General features: G+C 38.8%; 1 protein-coding gene across 1 annotated transcript; it reads right to left on the minus strand.

The window, feature by feature from the left end:
- Positions 1 to 10588: 10588 nt before the first annotated feature.
- Positions 10589 to 19517, minus strand: LOC121253584. Its single transcript, XM_041153580.1, has 9 exons — positions 19427 to 19517; positions 18380 to 18646; positions 15516 to 15803; positions 15107 to 15306; positions 14625 to 14975; positions 14341 to 14541; positions 14116 to 14186; positions 12970 to 13109; positions 10589 to 10932 (listed from the first exon to the last, which is right to left on the minus strand). Exons 1-9 carry the CDS (start codon positions 19515 to 19517, stop codon positions 10589 to 10591), a joined length of 1953 nt encoding a protein of 650 aa, XP_041009514.1.
- Between the last annotated feature and the right edge of the window lie 2839 nt (positions 19518 to 22356).

A 22356-nucleotide genomic window follows, 5' to 3' on the forward strand; every position in this document is an offset into this window, starting at 1 on the left:
TAGGCCACCATTTTGTTTTATGAACACATGATATTGTGGATGAACCCTAATTGAGCTTGCCTCGGTTATGTTTTCTAGGACCAGGCCGGCCAGCCCAACTGGTAAATTTCATATACAATACATCTGACTCAAGTCAATCAACCAGCAAGAGTAGACGCATTAATTAATTTTGAAAGTAACTTTTAGATAAAAGTGGCCTTTTAGACCTTGGCTTAGGTAGTAATGGGGTCGGTGGATTGTAATGAGTGTTACCTTTATTAACATAAGAAAGTAAAAAATGATATGAAGTCTCTATGTTTATGTGACTGAGGTTATATGTGTATATATATATACTAGCAGTAGGGTAACGTCCAAGGGACGTTTGCCAAATTTTTTTTTTTTTTTTTTAAATCTAGTGATTAAGAAAGTGTTTTTTTAATGATGTTGTGAATTTTTTATTTTTTTAAAAATATTTATAATGATTAAAAAAATATATGAAAAAAAAGAAAATAAAAATAAAAAAATGAAATACATATTCAAGACATATTTTCGGGCTACTTTTTCGTTAGTTGTAGCAGTTCTCTTTACTTAATTAAGAATATTATCATATTTAAATTATGTTAAAATTCTAATTATTTATATAGTTATACTTTTTTAAAAATATTTAACAAAATTTCATCATTTGAAAGATTGGTATTTTATAAATTAAATTTGATAATTTATTTATGATATGATATTTCTATGTTAATTATCTATTTTAAATTAATTTAAATCAGTATTTAAATTTTTACCATTGGATCAAGTTTGGAGAGTTAAGATGAAGGGTTAGATTTAAATCCTAAAAATTTAAATCTTAAAAAGTTTCATTTTCGTCTCGCTTTCTCTTTCTCCTTCTCTCTCCTTCCGCTCAGCCACGTCTTCCCTCTCTCGGCCTTTTTTTTGTTTTTTTTTTTTTTACCTAGTGATTAAGGAAGTATTTTTTAATGATGTTGTGAATTTTTTATTTTTTTTAAAAATGTTTATGATGATTAAAAAAATACATGAAAAAATAAAAGAAAAATAAAAAAGTGAAATACACATTCATGACACATTTTCGGACTACTTTTTCTGTAGTTGTAGCAGTTCTCTTTAGTTAATTAAGAATATTATCATATTTAAATTATATTAAAACTCTAATTATTTATATATTTTTATTTTTTAAAAAATATTTAACAAAATTTCATCATTTATTTAATGATGAAAGATTAGTATTTTATAAATTAAATTTGATAATTTATTTATGATATGATATTTATATATTAATTATCTATTTTAAATTGATTTAAATCAATATTTAAATTTTTATCATTGGATCAAATTTAGAGAGTTATGACGAAGGGTTGGATTTAAATATTAAAAATTTTAATATTTTATAAATTAAATTTGATAATTTATTTATGGTATGATATTTATATGTTAATTATCTATTTTAAATTAATTTAAATCAGTATTTAAATTTTTATTATTAGATCAAATTTAGAGATTTATAATGAAGGGTTGAATTTAAATATAAAAAATTTTAATATTTTATAAATTAAATTTGATCATTTATTTATGATATGATATTTATATATTAATTAATTATTTTAAATTAATTTAATCAGTATTTAAATTTTCACCATTGGATCAAATTTAGAGATTATGATGAAGGGCTGGATTTAAATCCGAAAACCTTCCTTTTCCCCCTCACTTTCCCTCTCTCCCTCTCTCTCCTTCCGCTCAGCCGCATCTGCCCTTTCTCTCATGTGATCTCCTCCCTCACGCCACAGTGCGGTGTCACCGACCACGTCACCGGCTTCCCCTCACGCCGGCGACCAAACCCCACCGTCGAAGTCCCTTGGCAGCTCCTCCCTTCCGCGCGTGTCTTCCCTGTAACAACCCTTATTTCAGTGTATTTTTACTGAAGGATTATTTTTGATTGTTCAAAAATTTATCCTCTTATTTTAAAATTGGTTGGATTTTTAGTAAGTTTATTTCTATGATTTTAATTTGGTGAAAATTATTTTTATGTGCTTTCTAAATATTTATTTATTATTATGCATTTAAATTGCTTTTAATATTTAAATTAATTACCGTGGGATTTAATTATTTCAATTTGACTTTACCATTACGTTTAAATTATTTTATTTAACTTGTGGTTTTAAAATCATCTCCGTTGGATCATTTTTGTGACCCAAGTTATGAGGATTGGACCTCATTTCTTTTCCCTCCTTTTTTCTTTCCTTCCTTTTTCTTTTCTTTCTTTTCTTTTTCTTCTTTATTTCCTCTCCTTCCCGCGCACTCCCTCTCCCTCCCTCTCTCTCCGTCCGTTCTTCCTCACCGCCCAGCCCGCCGCCGTCGCGCCGCCGTGCGCGACACCGCCCAGCCGACCAGCTCCCCCTCCCTCCGGCGACCTCACCTCCCAAATTTCAGCCCCTACCTTGCCGCCGGTAGCCCACACGCCCCCCACGAAGCCGCGGGCCACCTTCACGCCAGCGCCGCCGTGAGCCGGCGGTGGCCCTCACCGCCCAGCCCATTAGCTTCCCCAGCCGCCGGCGACCTCACCCCACCAACCTCACCTCCATCCGTGCCGCCGTTAACCACCAGTAGCCCTTCGAAGCCGCGGCACTCCTTCCGTCGTTGCGCCGCCGTCGCACCACCATTGGCCACCATCTTCCTACCACTTCATCCCCGACCTCTTGGCCACCCATTGGACCCAACCCAACCTCCGATCCGTCACCGGTGAAGCTCCACCAACTACATTTCCGATTTGGGCATTTTGGTCTTCTACCGCCCATTCCGCCGCCACCCACGGCAAACCACCGCCACCATTGGCTTCACCGACCTCCCTAGGCCCTACCCTATCAATCTTGGGTCTTCGTTTGTCCTCGTTGAAAAGTGGGTATCTGTGACCCACGGCCACAGTGTATTTTACACTGTGGTGTTGCTCAGAAATCACCACTTGCAACTTCGAGATCCTCCGGAAATTATTATATTGCACTGTAAGTATTTTCCTTAAAGAACTTTCGTGATTTAAATATATTTTTGCACTAACGCATATTATCTGTGAATTGGTTTGTTTTGCCGGACTGAGTCCGAGGAGTTTCGGGGGTCGGATGGATTGTGGACGGAGTTGTGTTTGTTTGCATTGTGAATTGTGGTTGTTGGTTATGACTTGTTCACGTACATCGCATATTGCATGCATGATCATGTTTGTAAAGAAAACTGGGTTTTCGCATGATTGCATACATGTTTATGTATTTATTGGAAATTGGATTTTCATATGAGTAAAAGGAAAAGAGACTGTAGGGATGGTGGTAAGCAGGGATGGTGGTTGTGTCCCGCCTGTGATTCCCGCCTACAGTGCTCTGTTAAGTATGCATTGTGTGTAAAGGAACTGTAGGGATGGTGGTAAGCAGGGATGGTGGTAGAGTCCCGCCTGTGATTCCCGCCTACGGTGCACGCGTTAGGGATGGTGGTAAGCAGGGATGGTGGTTGTGTCCCGCCTGTGATTCCCGCCTACGGTGCACGCGGTAGGGATGGTGGTAAGCAGGGACGGTGGTAGAGTCCCGCCTGCGATTCCCGCCTACAGTGTCCGATAAATGGATTGTTTGTGTGAATCATTTTATGAGAAAATGTTTTACGGTTATTTTGGGCCAAAATGGGATTTTTGGCGTGTGTTGGAAATAATCATTTTTCTGGGAAAAAATGATATTTTATGGCTAAATGTATTTTGCTATATTGTTGGTTGCATTAATGTATTTTTATCCCGAGAGTTGTTTAGTTTATACTTACCTGTGGTACCATTTTATGGTATCGCAGATTTTGATGCAGATGATGATGACGAGCCTTAGCTTGGCTCCGTTGGAGGAGTGATCTGGGATTGCTCCTGTTTAGTGAGTTATGTGTTTTTATCAATTTATGTATTTACCTTTTGTATTATATTTGGGATGACTGTATAATTTTTAAGATAAATTGTGTTAAATATTTGTATTTAAATTTCTGGTACTTAGTTGACTTATTTATATTATCCGCTGCGACTTTTATTGTGCACCTTTGCATGATGCACACACACTGGCACTTCGTTGGGATGTGTGACCGTGTTGTCACCATCCTGGCGTCTCGATCCCTGTGTATTTATATAAGGGGGATTGGGGGCGCCACAGGTGGTATCAGAGCAGTTCGGCTCTGGGTAAAACCACATGTCCCATAGGTGTAGTACCAGAAAATTTTAAAATTTTGATTTGAAATTATTTTGTTGGGAGTACATTATTTTAATTTAATTTATTTATTTTAATTGTACGTTAATTGTTTGTTATTTATCTTATTTTTGTTATTTTAGTTTATTTAGTTATTTTATTATATGGCAGGCAATTTTACTTGTTTCAATTATTTTCTTGTGTACTATTTCATTTGTTTTATTCCTTTTGTCTTATGATATTTTATTTTGTTGGTTTTATTTTATTTTATTTTATGTGATATGGTTGTATTTTAATTTATTTTACTATAATTATATTTTTTAGTTTGTTTTAAACTGATAGTGGGGTTAAGGGTTACGCTATGGCAGGAAAATGGTACGACCAAGAAGGCAAGCTAATGAGCCCGAGGATGAATTACCGAGGGGTGATGGAAATTATGCCATGGCGAGGGCGTTGAATAGGATGACGGAGTTTCTTCAGCAGAATTTTCGTCCACAGCAAGGAGAGCAGTACAGGGCGATGCAGGCCGGGTGCACCTATGAGCGCTTCTTAGCGCATAGGACCCCTGCTTTTTCTGGTGAAGAGGATCCATTACGGGCTAGAAGGTGGATTCAAGATCTGGAAAGAACGTTTGAAGTCTGTGGATGCACTGAGGCCCAGAGGGTATTATATGGGAGCTATATGCTGCAAGGTGAAGCGGCGAATTGGTGGGAGACCAAGCGGTCACTTTTAGAGATGGAGTTGGGATCCTTGGCTGCTGTGTCTTGGCAGCGTTTTAAGAAAGAATTTGATGATCGATTCTTTCCTGTCTCGGTGAGACGGCAAATGGCTCGGGATTTCAATAATTTGGTTCAAGGAGACATGACTGTCGAGCAGTATGCAAGGAAATTTATGGAGCTTGGGCGGTTTGCTCCTCACCTCATTGCTACGGAAGAGATGCGGGCTGAACGTTTCCAAGAAGGGTTGCGCCCTCAAATCCGCAGGCAGGTCGCATGTTTGGAAATCCAGAACTTTCAGAGGTTGGTCAATGTGGCCTCAATTGCTGAGCGAGAGCGAGGTGCTGTGGTAGGTTCCCCTCCGGGTAAGAAGCGACTGAACGTTGATGGTGAAGGGAGCAGCTCCGGGTCGCCACAGAAGTTTGTGCAAAGGATCGGGGCCAGAGCGCAGGCAGCTTCCGGTATACGTATTGGGGGCCGAGCTCCAGTTTCTGGTAGATGTAATAGAGCCCACGAGGGCGAGTGTCGTCAGGGTTGGAACCAGTGCTTTGAGTGTGGTCAGACAGGACACTTTGCTCGTGAGTGCCCTAATTGGACCCAAGGGAATCAGGGTGGTCATCGGGGTGGTAGGACTAATCGGAGGCAACTAGTTCAGGCTCGGGTGTATGCAGTGACTCCTAGTAGTGCTGGCGACGAGATTCCAGGGACTCAGGACGCTGGAGTTACGGCAGGTATGGGTCTAATCTTACCTTTCGTAATGGATGCCATGTGTGGTTTATTCTTGGGTTTTGGAAAGTTATGCAAGTTGTATCCATGCCCGTTGGGTGTTGGAGGTTGTGTGATTTTCTTAAGAGTGTTCTGGTTGTATTTGGTATCCTGCTCTAGAGTGATGATTGGCCAACAAATTTCGAGGACGAAATTTTATTTTAAGGGGGGGAGGATGTAACACCCCGTATTTCAGTGTATTTTTACTGAAGGATTATTTTTGATTGTTCAAAAATTTATCCTCTTATTTTAAAATTGGTTGGATTTTTAGTAAGTTTATTTCTATGATTTTAATTTGGTGAAAATTATTTTTATGTGCTTTCTAAATATTTATTTATTATTATGCATTTAAATTGCTTTTAATATTTAAATTAATTACCGTGGGATTTAATTATTTCAATTTGACTTTACCATTACGTTTAAATTATTTTATTTAACTTGTGGTTTTAAAATCATCTCCGTTGGATCATTTTTGTGACCCAAGTTATGAGGATTGGACCTCATTTCTTTTCCCTCCTTTTTTCTTTCCTTCCTTTTTCTTTTCTTTCTTTTCTTTTTCTTCTTTATTTCCTCTCCTTCCCGCGCACTCCCTCTCCCTCCCTCTCTCTCCGTCCGTTCTTCCTCACCGCCCAGCCCGCCGCCGTCGCGCCGCCGTGCGCGACACCGCCCAGCTGACCAGCTCCCCCTCCCTCCGGCGACCTCACCTCCCAAATTTCAGCCCCTACCTCGCCGCCGGTAGCCCACACGCCCCCCACGAAGCCGCGGGCCACCTTCACGCCAGCGCCGCCGTGAGCCGGCGGTGGCCCTCACCGCCCAGCCCATTAGCTTCCCCAGCCGCCGGCGACCTCACCCCACCAACCTCACCTCCATCCGTGCCGCCGTTAACCACCAGTAGCCCTTCGAAGCCGCGGCACTCCTTCCGTCGTTGCGCCGCCGTCGCACCACCATTGGCCACCATCTTCCTACCACTTCATCCCCGACCTCTTGGCCACCCATTGGACCCAACCCAACCTCCGATCCGTCACCGGTGAAGCTCCACCAACTACATTTCCGATTTGGGCATTTTGGTCTTCTACCGCCCATTCCGCCGCCACCCACGGCAAACCACCGCCACCATTGGCTTCACCGACCTCCCTAGGCCCTACCCTATCAATCTTGGGTCTTCGTTTGTCCTCGTTGAAAAGTGGGTATCTGTGACCCACGGCCACAGTGTATTTTACACTGTGGTGTTGCTCAGAAATCACCACTTGCAACTTCGAGATCCTCCGGAAATTATTATATTGCACTGTAAGTATTTTCCTTAAAGAACTTTCGTGATTTAAATATATTTTTGCACTAACGCATATTATCTGTGAATTGGTTTGTTTTGCCGGACTGAGTCCGAGGAGTTTCGGGGGTCGGATGGATTGTGGACGGAGTTGTGTTTGTTTGCATTGTGAATTGTGGTTGTTGGTTATGACTTGTTCACGTACATCGCATATTGCATGCATGATCATGTTTGTAAAGAAAACTGGGTTTTCGCATGATTGCATACATGTTTATGTATTTATTGGAAATTGGATTTTCATATGAGTAAAAGGAAAAGAGACTGTAGGGATGGTGGTAAGTAGGGATGGTGGTTGTGTCCCGCCTGTGATTCCCGCCTACAGTGCTCTGTTAAGTATGCATTGTGTGTAAAGGAACTGTAGGGATGGTGGTAAGCAGGGATGGTGGTAGAGTCCCGCCTGTGATTCCCGCCTACGGTGCACGCGTTAGGGATGGTGGTAAGCAGGGATGGTGGTTGTGTCCCGCCTGTGATTCCCGCCTACGGTGCACGCGGTAGGGATGGTGGTAAGCAGGGACGGTGGTAGAGTCCCGCCTGCGATTCCCGCCTACAGTGTCCAATAAATGGATTGTTTGTGTGAATCATTTTATGAGAAAATGTTTTACGGTTATTTTGGGCCAAAATGGGATTTTTGGCGTGTGTTGGAAATAATCATTTTTCTGGGAAAAAATGATATTTTATGGCTAAATGTATTTTGCTATATTGTTGGTTGCATTAATGTATTTTTATCCCGAGAGTTGTTTGGTTTATACTTACCTGTGGTACCATTTTATGGTATCGCAGATTTTGATGCAGATGATGATGACGAGCCTTAGCTTGGCTCCGTTGGAGGAGTGATCTGGGATTGCTCCTGTTTAGTGAGTTATGTGTTTTTATCAATTTATATATTTACCTTTTGTATTATATTTGGGATGACTGTATAATTTTTAAGATAAATTGTGTTAAATATTTGTATTTAAATTTCTGGTACTTAGTTGACTTATTTATATTATCCGCTGCGACTTTTATTGTGCACCTTTGCATGATGCACACACACTGGCACTTCGTTGGGATGTGTGACCGTGTTGTCACCATCCTGGCGTCTCGATCCCTGTGTATTTATATAAGGGGGATTGGGGGCGCCACATTCCCTCTCTCTCTCACCCGATCTCCTCCCTCAAGCAACCCAACGCCGCCGTGTGCCACCCTACGGCGTAACCGACCACCTCACCGACTTCCCCTCACGCCGGAGAGCAAACCCCACCCTCGAAACCCCTTGGCAGGTCCTCCCTCAGCCGCACACGACCAACCTGAAATGGGTCTCGACGCACGGGTTTCTCCCCCTAGCGCCGCCGTTGGCCACCCTTACGCCACCGCACCACCACCACCAGCCTCGTCCTTCGCCGACGACCCCTCATCTTCCTCCTTTCCTTCAGCCGAAGCCCCAGCTCCTGCCTTCTCTCTTCACGGATCTGTTGATATGTGATTTGTGTGGTGATTTGTGATTTGTGTGGAAATTTGTTTGGTAATTCTGTGATTTGTATGGTGATTTTGTGGTGAATTTGCAGAGAGGGACGTAAGGGGAAGTGGGGATTTTGCTGTGAGGTAGAGAGGGACGTGAGGGGAGGAAGAAAATGCAAAATAAGTTACTATTCATTATTGTTCATCTCACTGTTCATGGGGCGATAGGCGCTTTTAAATATAAGGAGATATATCTGCTTGATTGAAGAAAAAAATAAAGTGTGACTTCAAATATTAAAATAGTCTAATGCATAAGAGTAAAATTACTATTTATTTATGTTCATCATTTATTATGAAATTTAAACTATATTAAAAATTCAAATTAATTAGATATTTTTATTCTCTTAAAACTGATTGTAAGCTATTCTCTTAAAAATTCAAATTGTAAGCTATTTATGTACATTTTTGTAAAACTGAAAACCTAAAAGGGCACAATTGTAATAATAGTCAGTTACATAGGGGTATATGCGGAATAAAAAGTGTAAAAAAAACACTATTTATTACTGTTTATATTACTTAGTCAATTACATAGGGGTATATGTGGAATAAAAAGTGTTAAAAAAAATACTATTTATTACTGTTCTTATGAGGATAGGCTATGCCGAATAAAAGGTGTAAAAAAAAAAACACTATTATATGAGGATAGGCTATACGGAATAAAAGATGTAAAAAAAAAAAAAAAAACTGGTCATTACTGTTTATGTTACTGTTCATTACTGTTAATGTTACTGTTCACCCGAGGATAGCCTCTTTTAAGATATAGGAGATATTGAGTTTGTTAAGAGATTCCAATCTTGAAAATATCCTATTTTACTCCTTTGAAAACTTGTGATGATTGTGGCAATACCAAGTTATTCTCAGATAATTTAAAAATATTTAATTTTTTTAATTATTAATTTATTTTATTTTATCATATTTTACTATTCTACCTATTATATATTAATTAATAATCATATTCTTATTAAATTAATATATCACTAATTCAAATTAATATATCATTGTAATAAAATATGTGATCGAAAGAAAGTAGTAGAGAAATAATTAATAAAATATGTATTTGATGTATGTACAGTAACCTTCAAATTTGAAAAAATTTTTGAAAGTCACTGTAACCAAATTTCAAATATTTGAAATTTGGCTAATCTAATGTGAGCATATTTTGCTCTCTAATAGCTAAATACTCATTGAATTTAACTTTTAGTTAATCCAATGAGAATACTCTAAGCAAACATCCCTGTTCCGCAGGGAAAACAATCCAGGTGCTGATTGCCCTCTGAATTCTGTTTCTACTTACCTTGGATGCCATGCATCCACCCTAGAGCTGCCTAAAGGTGTGGCAATAGCTGCAGCAAATGCTTGATTGAGTTACCTTAGAAACATCTTTTTAAGGTAAGGTAATGGTGGGAAAGATCCAATATAAAGCAACTAGTCATTCAGAACACTATCGTAGGGCATCAACAGTGATGAGTACAGCACAGTAGTGACTCAAATTATATGTATCACTTGTGACAACCTTTGCTGAAGCAAAACCAACAGCTACTGAAAAAAGCCCAAAACAAGATAGCAGCAATGTATAATATTCTCTATCAACATATACAGGGACCCGAGTGTGGGATCTGAGTTATTTTAATAGATACGTTGGATTGCAGGACTTTCTGGAGGTTCAAAATGCAAAATCACTTGGGCATTACTGGCTATGTATCTTCATTCGAAAACAGGACTGCTTAATAATAACAGAAATTCTGAAACCAAAACTGACCGCATGACTATATATAGCATACCATCGAGTGAAACTTGATCAACAAACAATTGCCAATATTTTCCCAAAGAGATTTGTCAAAACAGATTCATAATGACTGTAGAGAACTACAAATAATAGACATTTAATACAGGGAACTAAAGGAATACAAAAGAAAAAATGCTAGAAACAATTTCTTCGTATAAATCTCTTATAGGAGCATAGAAGCTGAGCTTCGCAATACTGTATCCTGGATCCAAACCCATGTATTAGCAAAAACTAATTTGCATCATTTCTTTGTATGTAAAGACTAAATAGCATTACTCATCATCAATCATCTTGTTTTTATTCATCCGAAGATAGTTTCATTGTTAGGATCAGGCAAACCTTTTAGTACATCTCTTAAAGCATGGCAATGGCTATCACACATGTGGTCTGAAATTAAGTTGCTCGAGAGCACTATCCTCTGAAAATGTTCGTCTGGATGCCTCTTCCAAAGTGTGAAAAATGGCCTGCTGATGCCAGCCTGAGTGTCAGCATTCCTCTTTAGATAGAAAACGGTCCCTGGGACAAATAACTCTTCAGACACTGTAGAGGTAGCTCCTTTCATTTCGATTGCATCATCATTCTCCATTGTGTTGGGGGTTAAAGTGGATGCAGGAGCAGCAGTGGACTCCTTTATGAAGGAACCATCTGTTCAAACACCACCACAGCATTTGGTGAGAGAGAGGGAGGGAGAGAGGTTTGAACTCGAGAGCCACCAATTGTTAAAATGCCCAGGGAAAAGAAATTCCAACTTCTAATTATATGGAACTCAAAATTCCAGACATCTCAACATTTAGAGCATAATAACCTATTACAGAACCACAAAGATTAACAATCACTAAATCTATATCTATCTATATATGAACAGAGTCCCCATTGTTTGACACGGCCACAATCCATGAAAAGAGAAGGGAACAAGCATGGTCAAAAAGCCTAAAGAACGTCCTCTAATAGCTATTAGAGTGAGACCGCTAATAGCACCATGCAAACAAGCTAACAAGTCCACCTCAGATCGGGGGGCATGATTCAATCAATGCCCATAGATCCCCAAACACCTTTTAGTGAATCAAAAGACATCAATACTTTCTCCACCCTGTTTATACAAGGGGCAAACCAGTCTGTTATTATAGCACTCCTCTTTCTCAAGTTATCTACTGTTAAGATCTTCCTCGATGCTACCAACCGAATAAAGAATGCTACCCTTGATGGTGCCTTATTTCTGTAAATCTTTTTCCAAGGAAAAGAGAGGTCATCTCAAGGGAAAAGTGCTTGGTAGAAAGGCCCGACATAAGAAATCTGTCTCTATGAAGGAATCAGGCACGTCATATCAACCATATCTCTTCTTTGTTTGAAATAGTACAAACAATAAAGAACAAAGACATCATGCAAACTTCTGCTATCGAAGCCTCTTTACAATGAGAGATACTATACAATGTCGATAAAGCAATCTTCAACAGCTAGTCTCCACACCATATATCGTGCCAGAATGATCAAAGAAACCAAGCAAAATCCCTGCTCCCCCACCCTCTTCTAATACTTTTTCACACCCCCACCGAATTGCAGGCTTACCTCATTAGAACACCAGCCTCCACACAACCCACCATATTTGACTTCTGCCACCAATCTCCACAATGCCTCAATGGTATAATACCATAACCACTTACCCACAAGAGCCTTATTACAAAATTACAAATTTCTGACCCACAAGCCACCTGAATAAAGAGGAGCACAAATCCTTACCACTTGACAAGGTGGCACTTGAATTCATCGCTGACTCTCCCCCATAAGAAATCCCGCTTAAGTTTGTTAAGACAATGGAAAATGCAGACAAGAATGGGAAACAATGACAAATACTTTGCCAGAGTGATCTAAGCACCCTTGGATAAATAAAGTCTCCTCCACCCAGCCAATCGATGCTCCATTTTCTTAAAAATACCATCCCATATGTATTTTGCCTTGTAAGGGGTCCCTAGCGGGAGACCCAGGTACTTTAAAGGCAGAGAAGACCCCTCGCATCCAATGAAATGAGCCAATCCTTATATATTGTCCATTGCTCCAACCAAGACTAATTCTGATTTGTCCAAATTAATTCTCAACCTCAACAAAACTTCAAAGCATAGAAATAGACAACACAAGCGATGAAGTTTATCTGGATAGGCCTCACAAAAGATCAAGGTGTCATCTGTAAAAAGAAGGGGAGACAAAACAAGCTCTTCATTATTCATGGACCCCTCTGAGGAGCCCAATAGAAGTCTACTACTCACAGCAATGGACATCGTTTGACTCAATGCCTCCTTGACCATTACAAAGAGTAGGAAGACTCTTCTCCGTAAATCCTAGACAAGTTTGTTTTTTTTTTTTTTTTTTGAGACTTAGATATTGTAGAAGGTACATGTTTATGATTGTAGTTCCCACACACACACACATATATATGTTCATTTATATCACAATCAAGTTTCAAACTTATTTTTCACATTGTTTCTTTGTCTGTATTCCACAGTTAATGTTTTCTTTAGTCACTGTAATTGACATTTTATTTTAGATGATTTAATTGTCTACATTTCTTTTTTTGATAAGTAAATGTAAAATCTAAGTTTGAACCAATGGTATAATCTAAAGATACAATTGACTGAAGTTTAACACAAAAGTGCCTGGCAATCTTGGGGGAGTGCAGGGCAAGCTTACCAGAAGAAGTTCTATTGTTCCCAAGGATTGCATAATCAGCCAGTTTCCAAGCTACATCTTGCACTGAAGACACAACCTGCTTTGCATTGGTAACTAAATTTATTACATTTTCCCAATCTTCCTTTTCAACCACACTCATCCTGTCAAAATGCAAAAAATAAATTTCATAAATCCTATTCCATTACCATCCATATAAAAGTGATGGCTCAGACAGAAGAAGCAACCTTCTATATATAGATGAACCTACCATCAATAGCCGGCCCCTCCATAAGTAGGGTGATCTCCATCCCTTTTTTTTTTTTTTTACTTTAAAGCTCCTAGATGAAAAAAAATGCTTAAAGTGCTCGCCAACTACCTCCTCCAAACATTACTAAATTATTTTAAAATGACACTGACTTGTAAGGATGCTTTCAAAAATATTGCCTAATAAACTATTGGTTGGTGTTTAGGCGTTCTGATCATTTCTACAAAATTTAAAATATGATCAAACTTCTTGTTATGGAACTTAACAATGTAAAATGTCTGAAAATTACATTAGAAGACTTGATTCAGTTTTGTGATAAGCTATAAGGTAATACACAAGGGTTTGATCATGTAAGAAAAAGTAAATAAAATACATATGAAAATGTTTTTTTTTATATATAATACATTTGAAAATGTTTTTTTTATATATAAGTAAAATACATATGAAAATATAGTGTCCTACAGAGGGAGAAATAAAAAGAAAATAAAACATATCTGAAAATCTAGTGTTTATTGAGGACAATGGAAACCAATAGCATTGCCAACACCCAATGTATGCATATTTTCATTTCCAGCTAAAACTAATATAAAGAAGGACGTTGTCATATTGATTACAAATTTATAAAGAGCATCAATCTCAAATTGCAAGTTCAAACTCCTGAAAATTTTGAAATTCAGAAACAGTTTGCAAGTCCTTAAGAATTAAGAGACTAAGAGAAGAAGAAATGCACTACAACTTCGGTTGCAAACATGAAACAATTTCCTGGAACGAATGCTGCATTTGATTTCTAATTCTTTTTGGCACCCAGATGGCCTTTATTCCAAAAAAACACAAGCATAAGTCATAGGCATGTCACTGAAGAAAAGTAGTAGTAGCTTCTGTAGATGCTAGTTTTAGCTTACCAATCAGTTTGAAGGATTTCATTCCTTAGCCTTGTTAGAGAAGCTGCACTTAACCTAGATACAATATCATCCTGAACAGAGCCAAGAAAAAAAAAATGATAAGAGAATAAAAACACAATAGATAAAACAAAGAAAAGATTCCCAGCCAAGAATTTTATATAAATCAAAAGGCTTTGCCTCTTCCAAAATAACATAACTAGCATACTTTTAAAAGCATTCACACACCTGCATAACAACAGTGGTAACATAATCAGAGCAGCTTTCAGCAAGTTCTCTGGAGACACAAGGGGGAGTGGCATATCCAACAGCAGAAACAATGTCCGGGCTGAATCCGAGTTCCTTAGCTGACTTTCTGCGGAGCATTATTGCTAATAAAGAAGCAGTAGCACCTCCAAGAGAATGACCCACAAGTCTTAACCTATATCCCTGTCAATGAATTAGGCTCACTACAATGATAGGATAGAAAGAGAAAAATCTGAAAAACAGATAAAAGATAAATCTTCACCCACCTCATATTTCTCCAAGCAGGTCCTAATGGTTCCTATCTCATGAGTAAGAAACCAACGAGCAGCTTCAGCTGTGCCAAAGTGGGTGGAATCTGCTTCAAATGTCACTTCTCCGTCACTCGAAGAAGCAATATCAGTGATAAGATCATAGATAGTTTGAGTACCACGGATTCCAAGAATCACAAGTTTCCTACGGTCATCGATTGCAATGTAATATCCAGGCCTCATCAGACTGGAATTGTTTACGAACTTCAAAACATTGCTTTCCCTAATCATGCTGTTCCTTGCAAGACCTGAAGCATTATACTTATAACAACCTCTTGCTAACTCCAGATGGTAGATGAGATCTTGCACCTAAATTAAGAGACCATAACCTAATAAGAACTTTGGATAACTGAAACAATAACCTAATAAGAACTTTGGATAACTGAAACAATATTCTTAAATATATATCATCAATAACCTAACGAGGGCATAGAATTCACTATTGAAGCGGATGAGATCTGAATGCCCTTAACATCTTCGAATGGATTTATGGATGCTTGACGAAGATATATAAGATATAAGCCGATTGTAAGATCACTCAAGCTCCAATCCTGGATTCCAATCTTACTCCATTGAATGCTTGCAATGATTTCTGCAAGCGAACGACTATCAGGAGGGGCTTTGTTTGTAACTCCATCTCCTGCAAATTTTGATTACCAAATAAGTCTCTATCATCACCATAGATCATTTACTGTTAGATGCTTGTTCCAAGGATCCAAATTTTGGCAAGTTAACTCATATAACACGACTCTGCCAGAGTGCTATGATTGATGCATACGTTAGGCCACGCATAACACATCAGCACAAGCAATTCCATCAGATGAACAACACAATCTAACATAAACAGACCTGTTGGCAGAGCCCACCTACACAACTGAAGGGCCGGTTCAAAAGCTTTTGTGAGCCAAGCAAGCTCCAACCTACACTTTCTATTACTCAGATCTTCATTTTCACAACTGTATTTGCTGAGCCTAGAATCATTGCTCATCTTGTTGACAACTTTAGACCCCACAGAAACTACTTTCATGATATCCGCTTCTTTGTCTGCTTTCAACTGTTGCGACTGAAACTGATTAAGAACGCTATATGCATAACTTTGATACCTTCCCTGTCTCTTCAGAATCATTTTAGTGTAATCTGTCAAAACACATGATATCAATAAACAAATTTTCTAATACAAAGAAACAAGGAAAAAAACCGGAAGTTTGGTCCACTCTTGATCCTTCACACTGGGTAAAGTCATCTAAACATTAATTGGAGTATAGAAGTGTGACTTTGAGTTGTTAAGTCTATATCAAAAGTAGTCACCTGAGTGAAATAGTTTCTTTTCTCTTTTATTTGAGCTTGAGAGTGAGTAAATGATATAGAGACATAACAGAAATTTAGGCTGTGTATCCCCACAAATTACATGTGCTTTTGGCACTCACATGTGGAAACCAAAATTGCTTAGTATTTCTTGCAACATTATTACTCCCATAAGGTTTTTTTTTTTTTTTTTTTTATAAGTACTCCCATAAGGTTTTGGACTTCACTACCTATAAATTAGCTCTCATTACTTACAAGTTTTGAGTTTAAAGTTGATAGAGCCTCACGTCAAGTACAAACAACAAGAGTACTGGTTAATATAACATCTTTGAGGCCAAACTCATTGACTTTAGTTTCTGGGTGAAGTTGGGTAGTCAACATATTATATCAAGTGACTTCTCGGTGTTTATCTTTACAATTAGTGATATCAAAGCTAACAATGGTGTCAAGTACAAACAACAAGAGTACTGGTTAATATAACATCTTTGAGGCCAAACTCATTGACTTAAGTTTCTGGGTGAAGTTGGGTAGTCAACATATTATATCAAGTGACCTCTTGGTGTTTATCTTTACAATTAGTGATATCAAAGCTAACAATGGTGTGCGGGAAAGTGAATAGTGTTGCTCCGCATCATATTACATATATCTTTGGCAGTTGAGTCGAGATAAAATGCATCGAATGGACAAGCCCTCAAATTATATACAAGGGATTCTGAAAAAAGGCCCGTAGTACAGCGTGAAGTTTGATAAAAGCTTCCACCAGGAAATTATGGTCGTTGTGGTAGAGGTTCACAAGTGCGGGGGAGATCTCAAGTCGAGTAAAAACAACCACACGGACTGGGGTTTAACGATTTCTTGCAACAAGAGTGGGCGATTACTATAACATTATCGAACTTATATAAGCCTGCGCATTTGGGATGAAGCTGCGTATCAAGATACATATGAAGGCAAGAATAACAAATTACTTTGACAATTAAAGCAGAAGCAGCAAAGAAAAACCGCAAAGAACATTGAATTGTTATACAAACCAGAAAATTTATCGCTTCATTGTCCCTAACACCTTCAAGAAAACAAAGAGACTTATCATAAAAAAAAAAAAAAAAAAAAAAAAAAAACAAAGAGTACAACAAAAACAAAAAATCCAAGCCCAATAGTTTGAACGATAGAGCATGAAGAAAATAAAAACCAGAGCTTTCAAGGAGAAGAAGCAGTTACGAATACGATGGAAGGTACGATTTTGTTAGGAACCTTACGTGCAAAGAGGGGGACACTAGTAAAAAAGAAGAACTGAAGTGAAGTATGCGAACTGGGTTGAAGTGAAGTGAAGTGGATGGCTGCTTGGAAAGAAAAAAGAAGGGGATGGCTTCGTGGGACGGCGTCGTCTTCAGTTGCGTTAGAGCATTAGTATTGGTCTATGCATATGCATATACAAAGTCATATTTATATAATATGGTCCTAAAATACTTCACATTGACTTATGCATATCTAAATATTTAGCTACTTATAAACAGTGCTTATCCAAATTTGGATAACTACTATTCACCCTACAAATCATATTTTAATAATTATATCTCTCTCCTCTCACTCTCTCTCTCACAATCCTTTCATTTTCTCCCTCCTTCAACAACACAACAAACATTCACTTCCACATTCATTTTATTATTATAATATATTATTTTTTTTTCATTTTATTATATTTTTAATATAATATATAAAAAATTTATATTTTTTATTATTGCATTTGTATTATTAATGTCAAATGTATGCAGTGGATGCTAATTGTAAAATATATACAAAAAAATTGATTTTAGTAAAAAATTATTAATAATAAAATAATAATATTTTATTATTATTTTGTCTCAAATATGCATAAGCCAATGTGAAAATTTTGCTTAAATGACAAAGTAGATATGCAAAAGAGGTGATTTTGCATATGCATATGCATAGACCAATCCTAATGCTGGGTCTTAGGTTAGAGTAAAACTTTAGAGCGGCCACTATATCAGTGCACACAATGCACACCTTACGTGGCTTCTGTTTTTTTTTTTTTTTTTAACCAAAACATGTGTTTTGATTCTATCCCTCCCACTCTCTCGGACCAAGATGGCATTAGTGTCTCCGCCATCGCTACCTCTATAAGACAACACCGACGTCGACGACCAGCTCCGGTAGGCCGATCATCTGAACATCCCATAATGTCTAGCTGTGTCCACCCACTTGAGATCTTTCTAAAGGAACAAACTAAAACATTCACCAAAAAAAAATTTTAAAAAAAATTAAAAAAAAAACTAAACTTTATTTTTCGCCACTTTTCTTTCACTTTCTCAGCAATCAAATGAAGATGTATGTAGCGTTCAAAACTTGAGGAAGACAAACTAATAGGAGCTCAACTAATTAGCCAAGTTGACTTTGAGCATTGACAAGATCAACAACAGCAACAAAACAGAAAAGCCATCGAGGAGCTCCAACGACGCTAGAGCAGGGCCCATGCCCGCGTGGGGCCCTCACCATCACCAGCACCATCAGCATTGCCCACCCTGCAACCACGCCGCCGAAGAGCCTTCGTGCGTGGCAAACACCATCAGAAACCTCTGCCAAAGCTTCCTCCTCTCCTACGGCTTCCGCGTTGGAATTGGTATCCTCCTTCGCGCTTTCAAGCTCGCCCGCCGCCAATCCTACTCCTCACTCCTCGTCTTGATTCACACAAGGGGAGGGGGCGATTCAGTGGGAACCAGTTCACTTGTTAGTAAACCCGGTTTGCCACCTCAGGTGTAGGGTGTGCCCAATATACAGGGGCTGATGTAAAGATTTTTCCCTTAGGTTAATAGTGAGTTGTTATCAAGTGTAAGACGGAGTGTTTTGGTTTTACAAAGCCAAAACGGTGTGTTCCAGTTAATAGAGAATAAATTTAGGCTTGTAAAAAGCATACCCTCCTCCAAGTTATAATAACCAAACAGTGTGTTCTGTCATTGGAGTGAAAGGTAAGGGAGGTTAGCCTTGCTTGGGGGGAGTTTGTAAGGGAATCGGTTATATGGGCAAGGGAGGCACCTGGAGGAGGGGTCTTTTGATCTTGAGTCCACTGTCAGTAGCTTGTAGCAGGAAGAAGGAATTGCCTCGAATAATTCCTACGTGATTCTATGTTAATGCAATCAATCTTTATTCATAGTTGTTGCCTCTTTCTCATTTCATCAAACACCTTGTGTGTATTTGGTTTATTCATTACAGCCACCATCTCCCATTTACATACCATCTCCTTATTACAATACAGTGAAGAATAAGAAGATTCATTACAAGTGGTATCACATATCCAGCCGATCCTACCAACACCAGAAAATCAAATCCATATACAAATTCATCCTTACAAACTAGCAACCACATATACAAATTCATCCCAATCCACAAACCCACCATCCTAGAAAACTACACCCAAACAGACCCTCATCAACCATACTCACCAAACCAAAAAGCACCATGGCCGAAGGAACCATATCCAAACAGCACCAAGAACACCTTCAACAGCTGGTTAATGGCTTGGAGGAAAGTCATCTGGCAACCTAAGCTCGACTCAATACCATTGATGAAAATCTAGACCTGCTCACTGAAATGGTGCCGACCATGGTCACTTATAACGGGAACGTGAATAAAGACTTGCACAATCAACAAGATTATGAGCAATTACAATAGAGGGGGCCGAATCTAAGAGGTATTTGTCTAGACTTTCCTCACTTTGATGGAGAAAACCCATCCGAGTGGATTTTCAAAGCATCTTAATACTTTGAATTCCATCAAACCAACCCTACCCAGAAATTATTAATAGCATCCTACCACATGCAAGGGGTAGCATTGGTATGGTACCAAGAAGGTTTAGATACAGCACAGTTTGTGAATTGGGAGACCTTGGTGCATGCTATGTTAGTTCGTTTCGAACCCATGGCTTACGACGATCCTATGGAAACATTGACTTTATTGAAACAAACCACCACAATGGCAACCTATAAAGCCAGTTTTGAGGCTCTTTCAAATTGATTAACGGGTCTCTTAGACCACCATAAACTAAGTTGCTTCCTCAGTGGGCTGAAAGATGAAATAAAGTTGCATCTACGTATGTTTAACCCATATAACTTAACTGCAGCGTTCGGGTTAGCCTGAATTCAAAAGGAATACTTAGCTAGCACTAAAAAGCCTATGAAATTCTCGAGTGAGAATGCCCCATTTTATTCTGGCAACAACACTAATTCATTTGGACAGTTTGGAAACTTGAAATTCAGCCCTCCCATTAAAAAAGTGTTATCGACTACGATGGATGAAAAACATAAAAAAAGACTTTGTTATCATTGCGACGAGAAGTGGAATCCCACTCACGTTTGCAAAAGTCCAAAAGTATATATTCTACAAGGCATAGAGGAGCTGCAAGAGTCAGAGGGGGATGAAGAAGTAGCTACTGAAATGGCCATTGAAATGGACTTGAAACAGAAGGCCACTTTGGTGGAACTCGAGATATCCTTGAATGCAATCATGAGAACTCCGAGCTCAAGGACTATGCAACCGGTTAGGTGGATTGTGCGATACCCTGTATTTACGTATATTTTGACTAAGTAATTATTGTATTTATTAAGATTATGGGCTTTCTTGTTTTAAATTTTAGATGATTTACATGATATTATTTTAAGATTTTTAATTGTTAATTCAACGTGTTTTCTTGTTATTAATTATTGTTCATTATTTAAACTGCTCTTTATTTTAAATTAGTTTATTATTGGATTTAATTATTTTATTTTTATTTAGTCACTGTGTTTAAATTAGTTTATTTAAATTGCTATTTTGAAATCATTTTTGATGGATCAGTTTCGAGACCCCAAGTTGAAAGATTGGATCTCATTTCTTTCCCTTTATTTTTCTTTTTCCTCTTTTCTTTTTTTTCTCTTTTCTCTTTTCTTCTTTCTTTTTTTTTTCCATTTCTTTCCTCTGCCTCCCAGCCTGTGCGACCCTCCCTCCCTTTATTTTCTCTCTGTGCGTCTCTCCCCCTTGCCCACCGCCGTGTGCCGCCATCTGGCATCACCACTCAGCCCATCAGCTCCACCACCCTCTGGTGACCTCAACCACCCCAGCTTCCCTTCCCCACGCTCTCTCTCTCTCGCTCTCTTCCCAAGCGACACCTCCCTCTCTCTCCCCCAGTCCACGTCGTCCTCCACAACGCTGCCGTGCTCCACCCACTTCCGTCACCGCCCTTCCCATTCATCTCCCCACTGATTGACGACCTCACCCCCCCCCCAATTTCCAGCTCCTTTCGCGCCGTCGTGAGCCTCCATGCACTGTTTCAAGCCGCGGCACCCCTTGAGCTCGTGCACCGCCTTTGGCCACCACTACTTCACCACATCACCGGCTACCCTTCAGCTACCTAACCACCCATCATCAGCTCCGATCCACCACCGGTGAAGTCCATTCAACCTCATTTTCGTTTTGAGCTTTTTAGACTTCAACCACCCTCTACGCCACCACCCACGGCCAACAACTACCACCATTAGCTTCACCAACATCCCTAAAACATTCCCTAATAATCTCAAGTTTTCGTTTGTTCCCATTCAAAATCTAGCATTTTGAGACCCACGGCCATAGTGCATTTTGCACTGTTATGTTGTTGTGCCGCCACTTTTAGCACCTCTGTGATCCTTCAAAAATTATATTATAGCACTGTAAGTATTTTTTCAAATAACTTTTGAGATTTAAATGTATTTTTGTACTAACTCATTTTTACTGTGATTTGATTGGTTATGCCAGACTGAGTCCGAGAAGTAAGGGGGTCGGTTGGATTAGAGGATGAAGTTGTTTGTGTTATTGGACTATGTTGTGATTTGTTGGTGGTTGGATATTGTGTTGTATCATATACATTGCATATTTGCACGCATGTTCATGTTTATAACTCAAAACTGGGTTTTCGCATAATTGCATACATGTTCATGTGTATACTTGAAATATTGGATTTTCATGTGAGAAATGATTTTGAGTATATTTGAAATGATTGGATTGACTGGTTTGAAAAAAAGGAAAAGAGACTGTTGGGATGGTGGTAAGCAAGGATGGTGGTATAATCCCACCTGTGATTCTAGCCTACGGTTCACGCAGTAGGGATGGTGGTAGAGTCCTACCTGTGATTCAAGCCTACGGTTCACACAGTAGGGATGGTGGTACAGTCCCACCTGTGATTCCCGCCTACGATGCATGCAGTATGGATGGTGGTAAGCAGGGATGGTGGTTGAGTCCCGCCTGTGATAATCGCCTACAGTGTCCGATAAATGATTATGTTGTCGATTTATGATTTAATGGTTACGAGCACATTTTTTAGAAAAATGACGAATATTATTCATGGCGTGTTTTCGGTCAAATG

Source organism: Juglans microcarpa x Juglans regia, chromosome 2S (assembly GCF_004785595.1).
Source record: "Juglans microcarpa x Juglans regia isolate MS1-56 chromosome 2S, Jm3101_v1.0, whole genome shotgun sequence".
In the NCBI taxonomy this organism is placed as follows: domain Eukaryota; kingdom Viridiplantae; phylum Streptophyta; class Magnoliopsida; order Fagales; family Juglandaceae; genus Juglans; species Juglans microcarpa x Juglans regia.

Bases quoted from the DNA above. Each gene is read 5' to 3' on its own strand.
- LOC121253584 (XM_041153580.1), bottom strand. From the start codon at position 19,517: ATGACTTTCCTCCAAGCCATTAACCAGCTGTTGAAGGTGTTCTTGGTG. The intron at 18,647-19,426 runs GTGAGTATGGTT...AGTGAGGAGTAG, and splicing joins CCATGGTGCTTTTTGGTTTG to GATTGGCGGCGGGCGAGCTT. The intron at 14,187-14,340 runs GTGTGTGAATGC...GGCTCTGTTCAG, and splicing joins TTACCACTGTTGTTATGCAG to GATGATATTGTATCTAGGTT.